General features: G+C 42.3%; 1 protein-coding gene across 11 annotated transcripts in view; it reads right to left on the reverse strand.

The window, feature by feature from the left end:
• Positions 1–4,450: 4,450 nt before the first annotated feature.
• The window catches only part of NRG1 (neuregulin 1), a 456,687-nt gene continuing 442,584 nt past the window's right edge, over positions 4,451–18,553 (reverse strand). For 10 of the 11 annotated variants that reach the window (XM_088157370.1, XM_088157368.1, XM_088157369.1 and 7 more), the window contains 4 exons: positions 15,758–15,884; positions 15,108–15,238; positions 14,401–14,604; positions 4,451–10,421 (listed from right to left, as the gene is read on the reverse strand). In XM_088157370.1, coding sequence (XP_088013496.1) covers positions 9,770–10,421; positions 14,401–14,604; positions 15,108–15,238; positions 15,758–15,884 — 1,114 coding nt within the window. In that variant the 3' untranslated portion in view covers positions 4,451–9,769. The remainder of the gene's footprint in view (positions 10,422–14,400; positions 14,605–15,107; positions 15,239–15,757; positions 15,885–18,553) is intronic. The other variant, XM_088157363.1, reaches the window with a different exon arrangement.

An 18,553-nucleotide genomic window follows, 5' to 3' on the forward strand; every position in this document is an offset into this window, starting at 1 on the left:
AGCAAGTTGCAGCCAAGAATGGCTGACCTTTGGAACCTCCACGCATGCCAAGGGCTTGACACACTACAACAAACTCAGCTGCCTGTTTAGAGCAATGCTCTGAAATTCTTTTGGAACTCCCAGGTCTCTGGCTGACAGACTGCAAGGGGGCTCAAGCCTCTGCTCTGAAATTCATCATCATCAGTTTCCACAGGCAGTATGGTCCATTTCCCATCACCTCAGTTTGAGATTAAGAGTATCTTGCTCAGTGTATGTGACAAAACTATATGAGGACTCTTTGGCAAAGCTGTTTATCTTTTATTTCTGAGACAGAACCTCATAACAAAAGCTTTGTTCTTCTTCCCCTCCCCCGATCCCAAGCTCTTTTAATTTTTTAAATGTAAACTATTTTAGTGGTGCATGCATGTGGAAATGAGGTGGGAAGCAGACAAAATCAGGTCTTTTAGATCCTGAACCAAAAATCTTTTCAAAGAGTAGCCTGGAAATACGTGCTGACATTGATGATGTGATCCTGGTGAAATTACAAAAAAGGAGCAGAAAGCATGCTGTTCCCCTGCAGCTGAAGACCTACTGCAATCACCTTGGGACCAAGCTGAGAGCTGCTCTGCTGCTGAGCCAGTACAGCTCTTGTCAGTCAAATAAAGTTGCAGGACAGAAAGTGAAGTTTACTAGAAATACCATGGTTTCCACACCCAGAGCCTCAAAATGGTAATTTTAACTAATTATGAGAAGCACAGAAATAATCAGATAAGCTCTGGACTGTATTGGACAGCAAAATAAAGAGCTGTGTGTGGAATCACTATAATAATCCTGTTACCTGGACTTTATGTTACCTGAACTTCAAATCTGTTACCTCAGTAATCAGAGCTTGCAACAGGCCATGTAAGTTCTATTTGAAGGAAACTGGCACTTGGAAACGAAAGTAATACGGTTAGTTACTGCTTAAATGTTCCTTTCTGCTATTCCATTGATATGACCCAGAATGTGTGATTTAGTACCATGACAACTGAGAGGTTGATTATACAACAGACATAAGATAGCTGTAGTCTGCCAGTTCTTATTTTATTACTTTCAGCTTTGTTTCATAATCATTAGCCATCAGATAAATTCTGCATGTTTTAGTTGGATACGATAAGATGGTGTGTACAGATAGCTAATTAAGTTGATTGAATTACAGGGCACTTTTAATTATTAAAATGGTTCATGTATCACTAGGATGCCATCATTTTGTTTTCTGGAGCTTTGATCAGGGGATGATTTTAAAACAGCTGAATTTCAGGTTCCTGGATTTATACTGTGGCATTAATCTAAGTGGCCTTTTTATTTCCTTATTGGCCTTTATTTTTTGATTACTGCTGTCACAGCACTAGTAGTTCCTTTGCTTTATCTAGGAATGCTTCTGTAGGCACAGGTCTTCTCATACACATTGAGCAGATTACTGTCCATTTCTGTGGAGGATCTGACTCACCTCACCCTTCGTTTTGGGGCCTTTAGGGTGAGAAAGAGGAGCACAAGATGGGAACATCCTGAGAAACAGAACATGGGACAATAATTGCTCTTTGGAACTTCTCTCTTTGCCACATATAGAAGGCCCAAGACCCACCACTTGGCAATGTTCAGTAACTCTTTTTTTTTCTGTTTGGGATTGAATCCATTGTTCTAGGTTTATTTCAACAAAATGAGAGGCACATGGCCACCCTTTACCCTTGCTGGAGTCCCCTTAATCTTTCACCTTGCCAGTCCCTTCTCAGCTGTGGCCCTGTGAAAGCTCCTCTGCAATCTGTGATCCAGCCTGTCCTACAAAGGAAGAAAGAGGTATTCCCTTTCCATATCTTCACAGCTGTACAGGAGAAATAACCACCCTCAGTTTTTTCCTTTCTGAGGTGAAAATGTGTTTTCTCTTGGATGCAGGCAGTTTTGCAGCTGCTGAATGGCCTTGTTATGACATTTTTTTCCTTTCCTGTCACTGAGCATGCACTGAACATCAGGAAATCATTACAGAAAATGGAGAGACTGTATGTGTGTGTGTACACATAGAGAATGCATAACCCAACTGATGCAGTAATGTGCAGGGTAAGTTAAAATACCTCCCACACAATATCTGGCTTCTGAAGCATGGCTCCAAATTGGCCATTACCAGAGTAATGACTTAATCAGTTGTTAACAATTGCTGTACTCCCTACCAACTGATGTGCGTGTAACCTTGCAAAGACTCCCCTGACACCTCCTCTGCTGCTGTCATCAAATGAGCTGGCCTTATTTCAGGTGTTTTCTATGCACTGCTGCCAGGGCTCCTCTCTAGTTCCTCAGGCATTACATCCAGTGTAGGGAACTCCTGCTATCCCCAAGAGAGAAAAACTTAAGTGGAAACTTAGCAGCTGCCATTTACGTTAGAAGTCCAGTTTCCAACTAAAGTTGGTGCTTGGCTGCCTTCTGGAGTTTAAACCTTAGAGAGTAAGGTCTTGCCTTCAAGGAAATTAATTCCATTAATGCTGAAGGTTTTATCTCACGTTTTCACAGTCCCTGCAATGCTTAGGAAGTGCAGTACTCTAAATATCCGCTGGAGTCACCATATTGTGGCCAACCCCAGTGACATGGCAACCTTTCTAGATGTGCATGGGCCTGATCTTGTTCCATCTCTTCCTTTCTGGAACATGTGGAACTGTCCTTTAGTCCTTGTCTTCATGTGTAGAAATGGAGACATCAGAAGTGTATCAGTGTTTTACGACATTTCTCCAATTAGATTTAATCTGGAGATACGTGAAATAATTTTGCAATCAGTAGAACTTTTCTAATGAGAGCTACTCTGAAATGAGTAGCAAAAAGTCATAGCATCAGGTAGAAAAGACACACTGGAATCAGAAATCTCTAAGGCTCAATTTGTTTTTTAAACGTAAAATGAGATTTGGCCCTGGAAGTGCCATTGTCAAGGGCCTGTTTTCACTAAAGAAGAGTTATCAAACTCATAACCTATGTGCAGTCCATGTTGCTTTGCTTCTGCTGCACAGGTTAATCATCACTGACTAACTGCAACATCTCAAGGCATTTGAGATAGTTTTCTTCCTATCAGTTGTAACTGAGACAGAGAGAATTAACTTGGGGAATGCATTCTCCAAATCATGTGCTCATAACTGGGTGGAGTTGGCATGCTAAGAGCATACCCAGCTGTGGGCTGCAGAAATGAGAAGGGTTTGCTTGATTTTCCTGTAGTGTTTCCTGACGCCATCTGCTTCCAGACCTTGTGGAGAAGTGCAGAGGCAGAAGCTTGGCAGAGAAAGCCAATAGGATAAAGACAGCATGGACTGACAAACAACTTTTACCAGGACAGACATTTGGGACACACAAAGATGTGTTTCCTAAAGCCCTCTTGTCTGTATCAAATATATCATGAGGTCCTTAGTCCTGTTGACTCTGAGTGGTTCTTACGGTACTTAATTGCTTCAGAAATTTTCTACCTCCACTCCCCTGCATGACAGGATAGTGGGGATGCCTGAGGCGGGGATCTGTCTTCTCAAAGCCGCCCATTTCAACAGCCTGCAATGGAAGGGCCATTCTTTCCTCCATTGTAGCACTCTGCCATAATATGCTAACTTAGGCTGACTGTGAGGTGACATAGCTAAGACATTCAGTTGAGGCAAATAGCCTAAACATCCAGCCTTGCAGCCACAGGATCCCTCCACGTGAAATAGAAAAACAGGGAAATTGTCCAAGGGAAACTGAGATCAGACTGGACAACCATGTCTTTACTCTCTGTGTTGAGAACCAGGGAAGAGGGAGGGTGACAGAAAACCCTTGCCAGTCATTCCCTCCGTCCTTCCCTCTGTCCCTCCGTCCCTCCCTCCCTCCATCCATCCCTCCCTCCGCCCGTCCGTCCCTCCCTCCCTCCGTTCCTCCATCTCTCCGTTCCTCCATCCTTCTGTTCTTCTATCCTTCCATTTCTCCATCCATTCTCAGTTTGGCATCTCATTCTGCACCAATAGATAGGCCTGGGAACACTAGCCCCAGGAAGAAATGGATGTGAAACACATCCAAAACGTCTTTACTGCATTCCTCTCTCCTCTGCTCATGCCTAGCTTTCCTCCTCTTGTTTAATGCTTATTAACAGCAAATGATTTTACATACTTATATCATGAAAGTACAGCCAGATCGAATATCTGCACTCCTTCTCTCTAAGTATGGGTGATAGTTAGAGAAGGGTAAAAGCAGCACTAGTACACACAATATTTCCAGTTTATACAATCTCCACATGTTTTCAGTTCAGTTATTTCCTACATCTGATGTGGTTTTCATGGATTTAGTAATCCTCATTGGATTAATGCCTGAGATCTGGCCCCCACCATGAACCCATGGAAACTTTTAAAATCCACAATCTCTTGCAGCAAGTAATTCTCCAAGTTCCCTGCCCCTTACATGAAGAGCTACATCATTCTGGGAATACGGTGCCCAGTAGTTTTGATTGATAACTCCATTTCTTTTATTGGAAGAGGTACTAAACATCCAGTCCTTTTTTTACCTTCTACAAGATAAATATGTTTCAACAGACCTTTAATATCTTCTCTCTGCTGTCCTTTCTTTCAGAATAATGATATTCAGCCTAACCAGTGCTCCCCAGACTTCACCAGCTCCACATATTTATTCACCTGGGTTGCCCTTCAAACCCTTCCCCATTATACCATTTCTATCCTGAGACAAGAAGACCAAGACCACTCATTGTATTTACAACCTGCACAAATCATGAATTTATATAGTAGCATGGTGGTGCCATCTAAGAGTTCCTAGTATATGCTTTGTTTTATTGACTGTTGCTGAACAGTGAGGTGACATTTCTGTAGAGCAGCCTCCCAGAGTCCCAAGACTGTGTTATTTCAGCCCCCCCAACTCCTCCCCCTCCCCAAGCCCCATCCATCTTAAGTAGTAATGGTCAGGGTAGAGCTAATAATTCTAACTTAAGAAACTAAAAATGTATGTAGGAGCAAGAATGTCTGTCAGAGACCCCCACAGGTATGAGTCAGAAATCTCAAGAAACAGTGGTCCACAACAACAGAACAAGACCTTTACAACCATGTTTGGATACAGAAAGATGGTAGCTAGTGACCTGACACAGTCTGCTGAGCAGCTGAGCCAGGACCACACATAAACAATTTAATCCAGCACCTCTTTTACTGAAAATGAATAACAAAACCTTAATAAATCAACAATTACTTATTGCTGTATTTGGGGTAATAAATTCTTTAGTTTATCAGTAGCTTGTGTCTTCCATAGCATGTTCTTTGAACAGTTTGCCTTTCAGTTACATCCCCTTTCTCTCCTGAACAATAAATTAGCATTCATTTTTTAAAGGAAAAGAGGGGAAAAAGAGGATATATTACAATTTTTTCAAAGCAAAAGGAAAAATGCAACATCTTTTTGACATATATCTTAAAATAATATGAGGATAACTTTCTCTGCGTGTTAGATGCCTATGCATAAATAATAGACGACGTTATGTTATTTACAGTGTTACACAATAAACTAAGAGCCTCTCATTTAACACAATATCCATAAAGACAGTAAATAATGAAAACATCCACATATGTACAAGACATATTTACAATAGAATAGAGAATTACAAATGATGATAATTGGCCATGTTCTTTGTCTGCCCTTCTCTGCAGCATTTCATAGGTGCTTTTTTGTTTCTTACTACAAGTAAGACCCAGGTGATGGTAAGCAGCCACACTGCAGGGCCAAGAAGTGCTCAACAGGCTGAGAGGCGTGTCCTTTGAGGAGACACCAGTTTGCTATCCTGGATGCTCAGGAAACTGCTTGCAATGCGTGTGAGAGAAGCAGGGAGATGCAGCATTGTTGTTTTGGAGTACTGGAAAGAAGGAGCTTTCCTGTTTCCCTGATAAAGGCAGTGATTATCTCTGAAACCTGGGTGTGTTGGGTTGGCTCAAGTGAGGAAGGGAATAACTGGGCTGAAAGGAGGGAGTAGGCTTTTCTCTGTTACATGAGAACCTCTGTGGAGCTGTAATGATTTACATCCCTTAAATAGACAGGCTATACCAGGTTGTGCACAACATAGTCTAGCTATACACTCTTTAAAAAATCTTTTAATCTTGGAATAATTCCTGCATATAAACACATACACAGGAAAAACTCATGGCTCAAACTAAATGACATGGAAATAAACCAGGACAATTTTAACAATTCTGCCATCACTGGAATATTTCTCCCCCTCTTCAAAGTATGTCTGTTCTTGCCATGACTTTCAGCCAAAGAACTGGCAAGCATCACGCAGCGATGGCTCAAGAGTGTTGGGACTGCCTAGTTCAAAGGTCTGGGTAATGAAGCAAATATCCCCAGCAGGGGAGCTGGCCTTTTCAATAGGCACTTGCTCCGTGCTGCTGCAGCCTCCAGCCCCTTGGCCAGCAGGAACTGGCTGCAGCCTGCCAGCAGCACCTGTGGCCAGGTAGACTCACTGACTTCTGCGTGTGAAACCTGACTGATGTGAAACACCCTCACAGTGTGATAAACACAAGTTGAGAGGTGAGGGTCTGTGTTCTCCTGCTACTGTGCATGCCAAGCCAGGGCAATTCCTGAATTCACTGCTGCATGAATTGTGCTGTAAGGCTGGGTTCTTCACAAAGATCTAAGGGCTTAGGCAGCCATATCCCCAATTATATTTTCTTGTTCTTAGGTCCATGTGAAGTCTCCAGCCTAATTTCATGCTTGCCCTATAACACACTGTGTATGTTCCGAGGGGGAGGAAGAGCAGGAACTGCACAGCAATTTGACTTTGAGGCACTGCAACAGAAGAGGTGTGACATTCTTCCCTAGACCTATACCAAATAAATCTCACATTTACAGCTCCCAAATATGGAATTGCTCCTTCATTTTGTACTGTCCCTCCACAGTAACAGTGATAGTAGTCAAATAATCTACTCAACGTCAAGGCATGTTCCCTTTCCATCCTGATTAATCTGTCTGGGCTATTATAGATACTTCAACAAGAGCTGGCCTTGTGGTTGATGTATACTGAAGGAATTGACAAAAGACCTGTGTTATAATCTCTATTCTGCCACTAAGATGGGTGATTTTGGGGCAAATCTGTTTTTCTGCCATCTTTTTTCTGTCTCATCTGTCCTGCAAGGTCTTTGCAGTGGCCTTCCTGAAAGGACAGATATTCAAGTGCCCATGGAAACTCAACAGTGCAAATCTTTTGGAAACTTGTGGCCTTCATTAAGAAAGCCCACCTGGCCCTCTGTTCTACTGAGCTGCAGAGTTACTGGAGAGGTGGATATTCTGCTGCATGGGATTGCAGATAAATAGGCATGACTAAAGGGATGAAAATGAGAGTATGGTGTCTAGAATTTGTAGAGAGTTTTTGTTTCAGTTTTCAAAGGCAAAGTGTGTTCAAGTACATGCCAGCTAGGGAAAAATGGCAAAGGGGACTTAAGTCCAGACAGTATATATTTGCCATCTCCCATAGATTTTTCAAATAAGCAGTGCCATTTCAGCTACCACATAGCCCAAAACTGTGCTAGTTTCCTAGCCTTTTGGTTCTACCACTAACATCCTAGTGGACACCTTTATTTCCTATACTAAGGTATTTTCTTGTTCTTTTTCTGCTGAATCTAGTGTTCAGGTCGACCCATCTGTGTTCTTACTAATGTGATAAGGTTATACAGTGAGGAACTCACTGAATTTTGTCATCCTGGCAAAGAGCTTCTTTTGCTATACTGTTCTTTCAGGTCTCAAATCAATAGGACACCTTGTTCAGCAAAACTCTTAGGCACATGCTCAACTCCTTGCATGTGCTGGATGTGTCAATGAGGGTCTAGCACATGCTGAAAGTAACTTTTGCTAGGATTAGCATAAGCATATGCTTGAACAATTTACTGAGTTGGGACTTTTGTTCCTCAGGTTTGCATCTCACAAATTTTCCTTGATGTATTTCTCTTCATTTAACTAGGACCAGAATGTGGCCCAAAGGATGAGTGTAGTTTGGCTGAAATTATTTTTCTCTTGACAGGGCTCTTATTTGGAGCTCAGTAATACCTGTAAAACATATGTTCTCATTTTCAGAATCCCCAGAGTCTACGAAAAACATTTGTTTTCCACATCAATCCTGAGTCAATGCTGTGCCAACTGAACATACAACAAGAAATCAAAAGTATAGAAGAGGCAGAGTGACTGACTAAACTGATAGGAATTCAGTGCAAAAGAGGCCATTTGCTTCTGTCTGGATGGATGCATCTGCTCCAGAACTGACAGTATCCTTGTTCATTACTAGTCAATGACCTCAAGATTGTCACTGGCTATATAAACACTGATATCAAATAGTCACACATGTGTTACTAGGGCTGTAACCCATATGGTGTGCTTGCCTTCATAAATGGGCTCTGCATCAGCCTTGCCTCTCTCAACCCAAGTAATGGAGTCAATAAAGGTGAGTGGAAAAAAACTCCATACATCTGCTTTGTCCTTCCTACGTGCCTATACTTTTTAACCATTCAGCAAATCAAGTTCTTCCCTGAAAGGCCTTTCTGTGTCCAAGAGTAAGCCTTACTCAAACAGCAACTCCAACAAGGTATTGCTAGAAGCTTGTCAGGGTTCTTTCTGAGGAAGAAAATTGAGGGGAAACCAAAGAATAAATCATGTATTAGAAATCAACATTAAGAAATAGAGGTGAAAAACTGATTGCACTTTTATTAGTGGCATTTGTTTTCCAGCTAGATCTCTTCCTTGCTTGATTACAGATATCTATTATATTTGCCCCATTAACATAAACTAATATAAATGTTTTCTTTTTTTTTCTTTTTTTTTTTGTTTTCTTCTTTTTTTTTTCTTTTTTTTTCTTTTTTTTTTTTTTTTTTTTTGCTTAAATAGAGTATTGGGTTCAAAGCTTCAGCTAACTTAAACCCATTTCCTAAGGGATAACTAGAACAATTAATACCTGGAAAATAATGAAATGGCAGCTCCTAGTGATTACAAGCTGACCTCTGATTAATAATATATTTGGTTTAAAATCACAGTATTACTTTCTTTCTATAAGTAACATTATTTAATGCAGGTTGGCTTTTTTTTTTTGTTTGTATGTTTTTTGTTATCCTGCTGTAATTAATAGTAGCATGCTGTTGGATCTACTATTATCCCAGTGCTCAAAGAAGCAAACCTTTTGGCTGGCAGAGAGCAGACAAAATTCATCTCATATACGGAAAGCAAATAAAAGTTCTCAAAGAAGAAACTTTTTTTTTTTTTTTTTTTTTTTTTACTTTTTTATATATTTTTTTAATTTTTTTTTTTCTTTCTGACTCTGTGTGTGTATATGTGTGTTTTTCTGGTGGAATAGGGTGGGAGTGCCATTACAGGGCTTTCTGATTTGGAGACTCTACAGCAAGCAACCAGAGGGACTTCGGCAATTCTTGCAAATCATACATCCAGTCATTATAATGCAGTGCACAAAAAAGCTAGGACAACTGAGGGCTAAAAGGTTTTGCAAAATACTATGGGACAGTCATCATTGTAACTGTACAAAACTTGCTCTCAACTTAACATAACATAAAGGCACCATTGATATCTTTCCCCATTTTTGAAATACTGTAAAAAATTGCTACATATGGCACATAACACATTTGTACATACGTATATTTAATTTATAAAAGTTTTTTCCCCTCCTGTTTTCTATCAGCGGAATTGCTAAAATAAAATAAATTGTTTAATTTAAAGGTGGAATACTTCATTATATAAAATAAAGTTTTACATGTGAATCTATGTGTTTTATGTTTTATACAGCAATAGGGTCTTGGTTAGCTATCACACTGGACAACCTTGCTTGTAACTCTTCTGGAGTGGAGAAGCGATTTGCCGGGTTAGTCCTGGTTTCAGCCAGCCGGAAGGCGGTGGCTGGCTCCAGACTGGCTGCCCCGGGGTTCGGGATGCTCAGGAATGGTGTATCCTCGCCTATTCTTTCATCTTCGGTTTCGGTCTCGGAGCTGCTGCTCTCAGAGCTTGTGTCAGAGTCCACTTCCACCCTGCTGGAAATGTGGCCATTGGGCTTTGTTCTTTTGACCCTCCGGCTGTTGGTGAGTTTCTTTGGAGGCTCCTGTGCTGGTTCGTACTCCTGTGTGGTCTCGTACTCCTCATCCTCCACGATCCGCAGAGGACTTGGTGGCAGGCTGTTGCTCTCATGGGTGGCTTTGTGGTGAAAGGAGTTGAATTGCTGAAGGTGGTGGTCATACTTCTCATGCAGCTGCAGAGGAGTCACCAGGAGCAGTGGTCGCTCCTCTTCTATGAAGGGACTCACTGCCACTGAAGGGATGGAGACGGTCAAGCTGGAAGCCGGTGGTGACATTGTGGAGGGGCGGGACTTGGGAGAAGTTGGAGTGTGAAAATCAACAGGTGACATGCGAGCTGGTGTGGTCATAGCTGAGACATACCTGAAGAAAAGAAATGAGGAAAGGTTGCGAGCACAGGAGCAGTGATGACCTCTGAACACAGCAGCTCGTGTGGACTGGGAGAGAAATGGCAGGGATCCCTTAGGATCCCCAGCATCCTCACACAGGGCTACTAAGGAACCTTTCCTGTTCCTACTAATCCTATAAACTGATGACTTCTGGGACTGTGGACAAAAATATTTGAAAGCAGGAGGAGCACAGCAAAACTCCCAGATCCCAGCTATGGAGATGCTGTAAATTTTTTGCCAGAATAACTTTCTGGAATGAGTCCAGGAATGGGATTCAGAGACAGACAGGCTGCCAGAAACAAAATGCATTTGCAAGTATTTTCTCAAAAGGAAAACAGCTGCTGCACTTCTGGAAGGATTTGACCAGAATCTGGGGTACATGCAAACAGACGGGGGAAAGAAAGGAAGGGAACTGAAGGACAGTCCTCTTGGGGCTTCACCCTCTTCTGGCAACCAAACTGTCTCAGTCTAGGGAGGAAAATAATGTTTAGATAAAATCTCGAGCCAGATTCTGCTAATTTTAATCACCAAGGGTAATCAGAGAAGCATTTGAAGCACCATCCCAGGAGCTTTGTGCAGCTCTACTCCTTGGGTGCTAGTTACCCTTTGCAAATAGATCTACTCTGGCTGGTAGATCTATCTGCAAAGAAGCACAGAGTATCATTTGTCCTCCTCTGGGAACAAATGCTGAAAGACAGGATTGTCTGGCCTAGTGCCCATGATTTCTCAGCAAAATTTGTCCCTGATTCTGTGGGAAGGGTAGTCATCAGAAGTGATTTCTGAAAATTAAGCTCAGGTGCCATTACAGGGTTTGTCCCCAAAAATGTGAAGTTCTCAACTAGTTTTAATCAGTCAACATGCTATGAGATCATGTGGATTCATGCCAGGTGAGGATCTGCCTAAAACCACTCAATCAAAAGCACAGTGCCCAGCATGACACTTTGCATGGTCTGGCTTTACTTTTATTCTTATTCTAAATTCACCTGCCTGAATTTTGTCTGTGTATAAAGCTAAAATTGTTCTAAGCTCCATCACAGGCACATTGAGAAAAGCTGCATGTCTATGTTCGATGTAGTTATTTAGTTTTCCATTAGTGGCTTATTTTTCTGAGCCTGAAATTACCGAAATAAACCTGAATCCAGCTTTCTTATCCAATCTGTGACTCAGTTGCACATATTACACTTGATAAAAATGGAGCTGTGGGAAAAAGGAGAAAACAGGACAGATTCTGGACAGACACGCAGTAGTAGAAATTGATTTCCATAGAGGTGCATCGATTGCACATTGATTTACATCAACTGAGGAGCAAGAGAAAGGGAAAAAACAAGCCTAGAATTATGCATGGGAATTAATCAAGTTGGTTGAGAAAAGAGCAATGAACAGGTCTGTGCATTGGATGAATTAAGTAGTTTTTCTCCTTCCATGTGTGAGCTTTTAATCCCTTTCACATTTTTAATAGGCATTGTTTGAAAAACTGATGCCTTTCTACTTTCCCAGCTAGTACACTGTTGGATATACGTCTTTGTGACACACTGGAATTCAGCTAAACTGGTTCTGTTAACGCATTAAGTTGGTTAAATGTGTTCAGTGTACTGTGCAGGCTTCCAACAGTGTCAAGTTACTCATACTGGAGTGTTTTGCATTCACACATTTCTGGTCTATTCCCCCACACCCTAACAGGGCAGTGCTAACTAGCTGCTGTCTGCAATCTGAAGCTCAAGAGCTGAACTCGTGCAGCTCTAGCCCATCCTGAAAGGAAGGTTAAAAGGTGATTGATTCATCCAGCTTCATGGCCAACTATGCTGGCTCAGTGAAAGGGGATCAGAGTGTACCCGTGGCCATCCAGCACACATTAACTAGTTACATGCTGCCAGCTTCATCATGTAGTCCAGCCTTTTGTGCAGAGACAGTGTTTTTTGATCTTCTCTCCTGTAAGAGAGCTAAGGACATCCAAGATAAAACTGCTTGTGCCCTCTGCTTGTGTACACAGGTGGCATGGGATCCAGCAAATGGAGGGGGTAATGCAAAAGGACCCCTTGTAATGTCTGTTCAATTTAATTTGAAAATTGAGGGAGTACAGCCTTGGCCTACCAATTCACAGTACAGCAACATTTGATGGCTTCAGGAAGTAATTTGTCAGCTCCTACATTCCTTTATGTTTCTCAGTAATTTTTAGTTCCAAATAACTCTCACTTTCTCCCTTACATACACACAAGCCATCTCAGGAACAATTGGCCATGTATTTCCTGCTTGCTAAAAATAGATGAGGCCTGCAATTAATGCCCAGGGAACTATCATCTCCCACGTTCCAAATTTGTAATTGCTTCAGGCACAGACTAGGCTGTCAATGCCTGATGAATTATCACAGAAATGTTGCTGCTTTTGACCTATAGTACAACCTTCAAGAGACACAATAATTGATGAAATGCCTTCTCTCTTTTCAAAGAAACAAAAAGGAATATGCTCTCCCCTCTCCTCCCCCCCCGGCCCACACCTCTCCTCCGGGTTAAATCTGAACAGCTCGTATTAGAATGATGCTTTGGGTGTCCCATGCAATGCAGGCAGACAGTCTTCACTTCTCACATGCAGATGCCCAAATATACTCAGCTGTAATACTCACCACTGGCAGGCGTGTGGTCGTGCATCCTGCTCGGTTCCCAGGCAGGAGACAACATGGTATTTACTGTTACAGGTCCTGATCCAGCAAAGCACTTAAGCACATGCTGAGCTCTACTCATGTGAGTAATCTTGCTGATTTCAGTGGGCCTACTTGCACGATTAAAAGATAATCTTGTCAAAGTGCTCTGCTGGATTGGAGCCATGGCTGTTTATGTCATGTGAGCCATGTATCTTCAAATTAAATTCCATGGTAAATAACACATAATTTTTAATGAGAGGGCTAGTTTATTATCGTTAGTGGTACTACAGTCAGGGTCCTTCCTCAGTGGACCCTCTTCCTGCTGCTTAGCAGTTGGTTGTGTGGCAGAGGGAGTACCACAGAAATGGTGTTTGCTGTACTTGCACATCCATTTTTCTGAAAACCACAGTTTGTCTCCTATACAACTCGGTCTCCTGGGGATTGCCTGTCTGCATTTTTGGCATCATGGACACTCCACAAGGCCAAATCCCTAGTGATTTCGAAGTCCTCAGAGAACTGATCCATAACCTTTTGTTTTCCTTCTCTTCTGCCTATGATTGCTGGGAGGAAAGCTCTTTTTAAATGTCTTGTTTCTTCTCAGTCTTTCTTTTGCTATGCTGGGGCCATCTTGAAGTAAAATGCTAGCCTAAAACTGAGAAGAATTTTTTCAGTAAAATTTTTTTTGCAACTGATGTACTTCTAGGCACACCTTAGGAACTGATGAACCAGCCTTTCCAGAGAAAAATTGGTTGGAAAACTCCTGGCCAGTTTTATTTATAACTATTCCTGATTTAATAATGACATAAGTCCTCCTGAATTGCACTTTGTGTTCCTTGCTTTTATTTAATAAAGGGTTAAGGGGAGTTTTTAAAGGGTTTAGGAGCTGGAAAACTCCAGAAAGTAGGTGGTGGCATAATTTCTATACTGCTTAGGACTCCTTAGCGCCCTCCTCCTGTGGATCAATACATTACTTTCTCACTGCAAAATCTCTTCGTTTTCTCCCTTGCATCTTCTAAGAAATTAGGTAAAAGTTATCTTTGAAGTTTACAATGGAAATTTCTGACTAAAATCACTCCAATGGAGCTTTTCCAAGTGTGAACTGCTGGCTAATAGGACTAAACCCAGCAGAGGCAATAAGGGAAGAAATGCTTTTTGGTGGACTTTAAACTACTACTAAGCTCTCCACCTTTATGAATAAGGAGATGTATGACCTATATGAACAGCTATGCTGCCGCATTTTCTCCCGTGCTCCCAAGCTTTGAAACCATGTGGTAAAACTCTTGCCAGCTGAAAGCAATGAGGTGGAGGGTCCTACCTTTCACTGTGAGGAGAGTCTCGGTAGGAGTCGGGAGTCTCTCTCGCGTGCCGGAGGAAGCTGTTGCCTTCCCGTGGCCCGCCGATGCCATTGAGGCGGCCCCGGGGCCCTGCTGGGCTGGCGTGCCTGCTGTTATCCATGGAGGAGCTGACGAGCACCGAGTGGCTTTCAGAGAGGATGCTTTCAGTGTGGACATTACTCCAGCTGGAGAGCAGCAACCAGGAAAAGAGAAAGGGGGAGTGTGAGAGAGTGCTTTGGTGGCAAATGTGTGTGAGCCGAAGTTTAGCCAGGGAAAGGAGGGGCTCTGTTGCCACTCAGAATCTGAAGCAAAACCTTTGGGTTAATAACTGGAGCTGCAGAGTTTAGCAAATTGTATGAATCTACAGGCACCAAGGTGATTTTGCATGCATGGATAAAAGGAAAGGGAAGGAGGGCTTTCCAGTCATCGGAACTGTCACTGATTTAGCAATTTGCATATACTAAAGTTCACTGTGACAGTATTGGAATGCCATTCGGATAATAAAGGTCTTTGTAAAATCCTGGGAAGATAATTTGGTGATATGACATCAAATATTGTTACTCTTAAAATGAAAACACTATAAAGGGAGCATAGATCTTCCCTGGTTTGTTGTTTAACAAATCTCTTTGGTTTTGCAAAAGCAACAGATCAGATATTACAGCTGCTATTTGCTTTCTTCCTCCAGTACCTGTGGCTAGGTGTCTGGGTGACTGTCACGGAGTGATGTGTTGTTGAGGTGTAGTGGCTTGTGGAAAATGAGGTCTCTGTTTCTCGCTCGATGACATGCTCACTGGAGATTACATTTTTCGAAACGTACTGCTGAAAAAACCCAGACAAAGCTCAGGTTTACAAACTGTAATTCACAGCACATTTGTAGACATAATTCCCAATCCCCCTTCCCAGATTTCAGCCTTTTACATGTGCCAAAACACAAATTTTGTCACTTAAATACATGTAGAAACCATACTGACACATTTGAGCATATTCATGTTCACCTCTGTGTACATAGCCCATCTAGACTCAAAACAGGAGGAAACAAATGAGGAACGTAGAAAAGGTCTGCATTCCAATCAAGCTATAAAAATGTATTTAACAAGGGAATGAGAACTCCCAATAGACAGACGTGTGGAAAAGCAACCTCCCATTACCATCAGATACACCAAAAATACTATTCTCTGATGGAGAAGACGGCAGCAGCTTGCAATAGCAATTTTTTTCTGTGTGGAGAGGGCCAAGAGAAATCAGTCACCAGCCTCCAGCAGGTAAATGTTTAAAAGCTGCGGGGTGAGCTTTCCTGTGTCACTGTCAGCCTAGGCTGAGCCATGCAGTGGCACCTACATTCACGAGCTGGACGTTGTCGGGTGCGGGGTTGGGGTGGTGTGGCCCGTTGGCCATGTTCATCACGTTGTTCCTCTCCGAGCGCAGGCTCTGCCGAAGGCGGTCATGCAACTTTTTCCTCTGCTTCCTGTGCACGAAACACGGAAACAATTTTAACAGACAAAAGGAAAGCAGCTGCACCTTCCAGCATATTGATGTTGGTGATAATAATATAACATCACTTTTTTGCCAGAATTTTCTCCACTGCTGCTAGAGCTCAGAGTAACTCTGAAAACCACAGGTCTAATTGCAGCTGGAACTGTGGGGACCTGCACAGGGGGAAGGATATTTGGGATCCCTTCCAGGAGTCAGCAGGACACAGGGGGACAGGAATAAATGAGAGGGAAAGGAAAGCCATTTCTAAGCAATGCTCTGTCTCAGGAGGAGCTCTTTTCTGCACTCAGAAGGGAGGGGGAAGAGATTTTAGCCCAGACACCTTGACACCCTCACAAGGGCCAAAGCAAAGTTTCTGACAGCCCATCGAGTTACACCTCTCCGTTCACCACAGGGAGCCGAGGTGTCTGCGCCTCAAGGCTTGCCTGCAGTCACTGGAACGTGGTTTTTGTGATGTGGCAGTTGCACATTTGTTTGGTGGGATTCACCCCCTACCTCAGCAGTGTACTTCACATACATAAATGTGTTAAAGAAGAATGCAGAGGAAGCCTCAGAAATCCAAAGTGCGAGTACATGGGCTAGGCCTGAGCCTGCAGACTTCCTGGCAGCTCTGGAAGATTTCGTTTCAGCAACATCAGACTTGCTGTGAAGCCTAATGATTACCAGGTGGATGCCATGGCTGCTAATGAATTTAGTAGAACTACCCATGTACTAATGACATGATCGCTGACTGACTTTGATGCTTCTACTGTTTCTTGTCCTCAGCTGCTGTTTCCCCACTTGCTAACAACATGTAAGTCCTATGAGGAGTGGCTGTGGGAGCAGGGGTTGTTCCGCCTGGAGAAAAGGAAGCTCAGGGATGACCTTATCACACTTTACAACTCCTGAGAGGAGGTTGTAGCCAGGTGGGGGTTGGCCTTTTCTCCCAGGCAAATAGCAACAGGACAAGAAGAAATGGCATCAAACTGCAAGCAGAGATTCAGGTTGGATATCAGCAGGACTCTCTTCACCTAAAGGGTTATTATATTAAGCATTGGAATGGACTACCCAGAGGGGTAGTGGAGTCACTCTCCCCCGGGGTGTTCAAAAAATGACTGGTCATGACATTTAGTGCCGTGGTCTAGTTGATAAGGTGGTGCTCAGTCAAAAGCTGGACGCAATGGTCCAACTCCAAATCTCAAAGGTCTTTTCTAACCTAAATGATTCTATGATTCTGTAATCCTTCCAGCTCTCCTGAGAAGAACTCCTCAGAAGATCATTACAAGCTGTCAGCAGCAAAACTTACAGCATAATAAAACCTGGCTATGCAGAACATGCTAAATAAAATACCAAAATAAATAATCAGAGATAGGGCTATTCTAATTCAGACTTAGTTTATAAATATTACCCAGTTTTCTCTCATAATACTGGAGAACTTCCACCATACTGTCATAGAACCCAGTGAAGGGAGGATGCAGGCTCCAACACACTCTGGAATGCATATGACTTTGGTTTGTGGCAAAAGCTAAAATACATACTAAGCCATATGCAGAAGTGCAGATAGTGATGGCAAGGTAGGATAGTGTAAGAGATAACTATTTTCAATTCTGTTTTGTACTCAAGGGGACAATTCCAAGCTTTACAAAAAAGGAGGAGTGATTGGGGCAATAAATATGTTGATGCTTGATAGTCATGAAAGCTTAAAGACAAAGAAAACATGACTTGACACACAGCATTTTACAAATTTTCTCTCTATGTATGTGCCTGGATAGTGGAAAAGGCTTAATTTGTATCACATCACATGAATGGCACACACAGATACATCTGTCTTGGAAGTGCTCCTGTCTCAGAAGGATACAGTCTGTAGTTCATGTGCACTTTATGCTTTGAGGATAACCAGGATAATCATCTTAGGACATGTAAGCAGTTAAGGTATATAGAGAGCATAGCACCAGAAGACATTTGAGCTACCTAAAGACCTGCTGGGCTGAGAAGCAGCACTCAAGCAAGGTTTTAACTTGATTTCACAGCTCCCCTTCATAAGGCTCTGGACACCCTGGGAGCTGAGAACAATCTGAATTCCTTAACGTGGTAGAGAAAGTGAGCTCTAGAAGGAGTTTGAGTTTGTCATCTACAGGACTGAAATCCTGGCACATGTAACCCAGGAATCTATCCCTAAAAAGCTGCATATCTTCCCACCTTTGGTGACCAGTGTATTTGAATTTGCATGCCTTTATCTGTGCTGTTTGTCCTGTAGTAAAAGGACGCTAACTAAAAAATGAAATTACTCCACAAAACTGAGAGTAAAGAATAATGGGAAGGCCAGCATTGTACTTAAGAAGTACATGTACTTTTATCTTCATGCAAATGATTTGCAAATAAAGTGCCTCTGAATTAAGACTCAGTGTCTGAAGACATTGCCTTGGCAATTTATCAGCAGTATTTCTTGCAAGAAAACCAACAAAATCTAACCTATTACATTGCTTGCTCTCCCAACACCATTTCAAGATTTCTCCTCGTTTCTGAGTTTTCCCCAGTTTAGGAAAAAGAGTATATGCAAATCACCTCACAGATACCAGTATGGTCTCACTGCTGCATTTGGAGGGCCATGTCCTGGCATGGCTCTGTCATCAACTGGTTTTGAAAACATCTAACTTTTGGTTC

This window comes from Sturnus vulgaris, chromosome Z (assembly GCF_052056855.1).
Source record: "Sturnus vulgaris isolate bStuVul1 chromosome Z, bStuVul1.hap1, whole genome shotgun sequence".
Taxonomy (NCBI): domain Eukaryota; kingdom Metazoa; phylum Chordata; class Aves; order Passeriformes; family Sturnidae; genus Sturnus; species Sturnus vulgaris.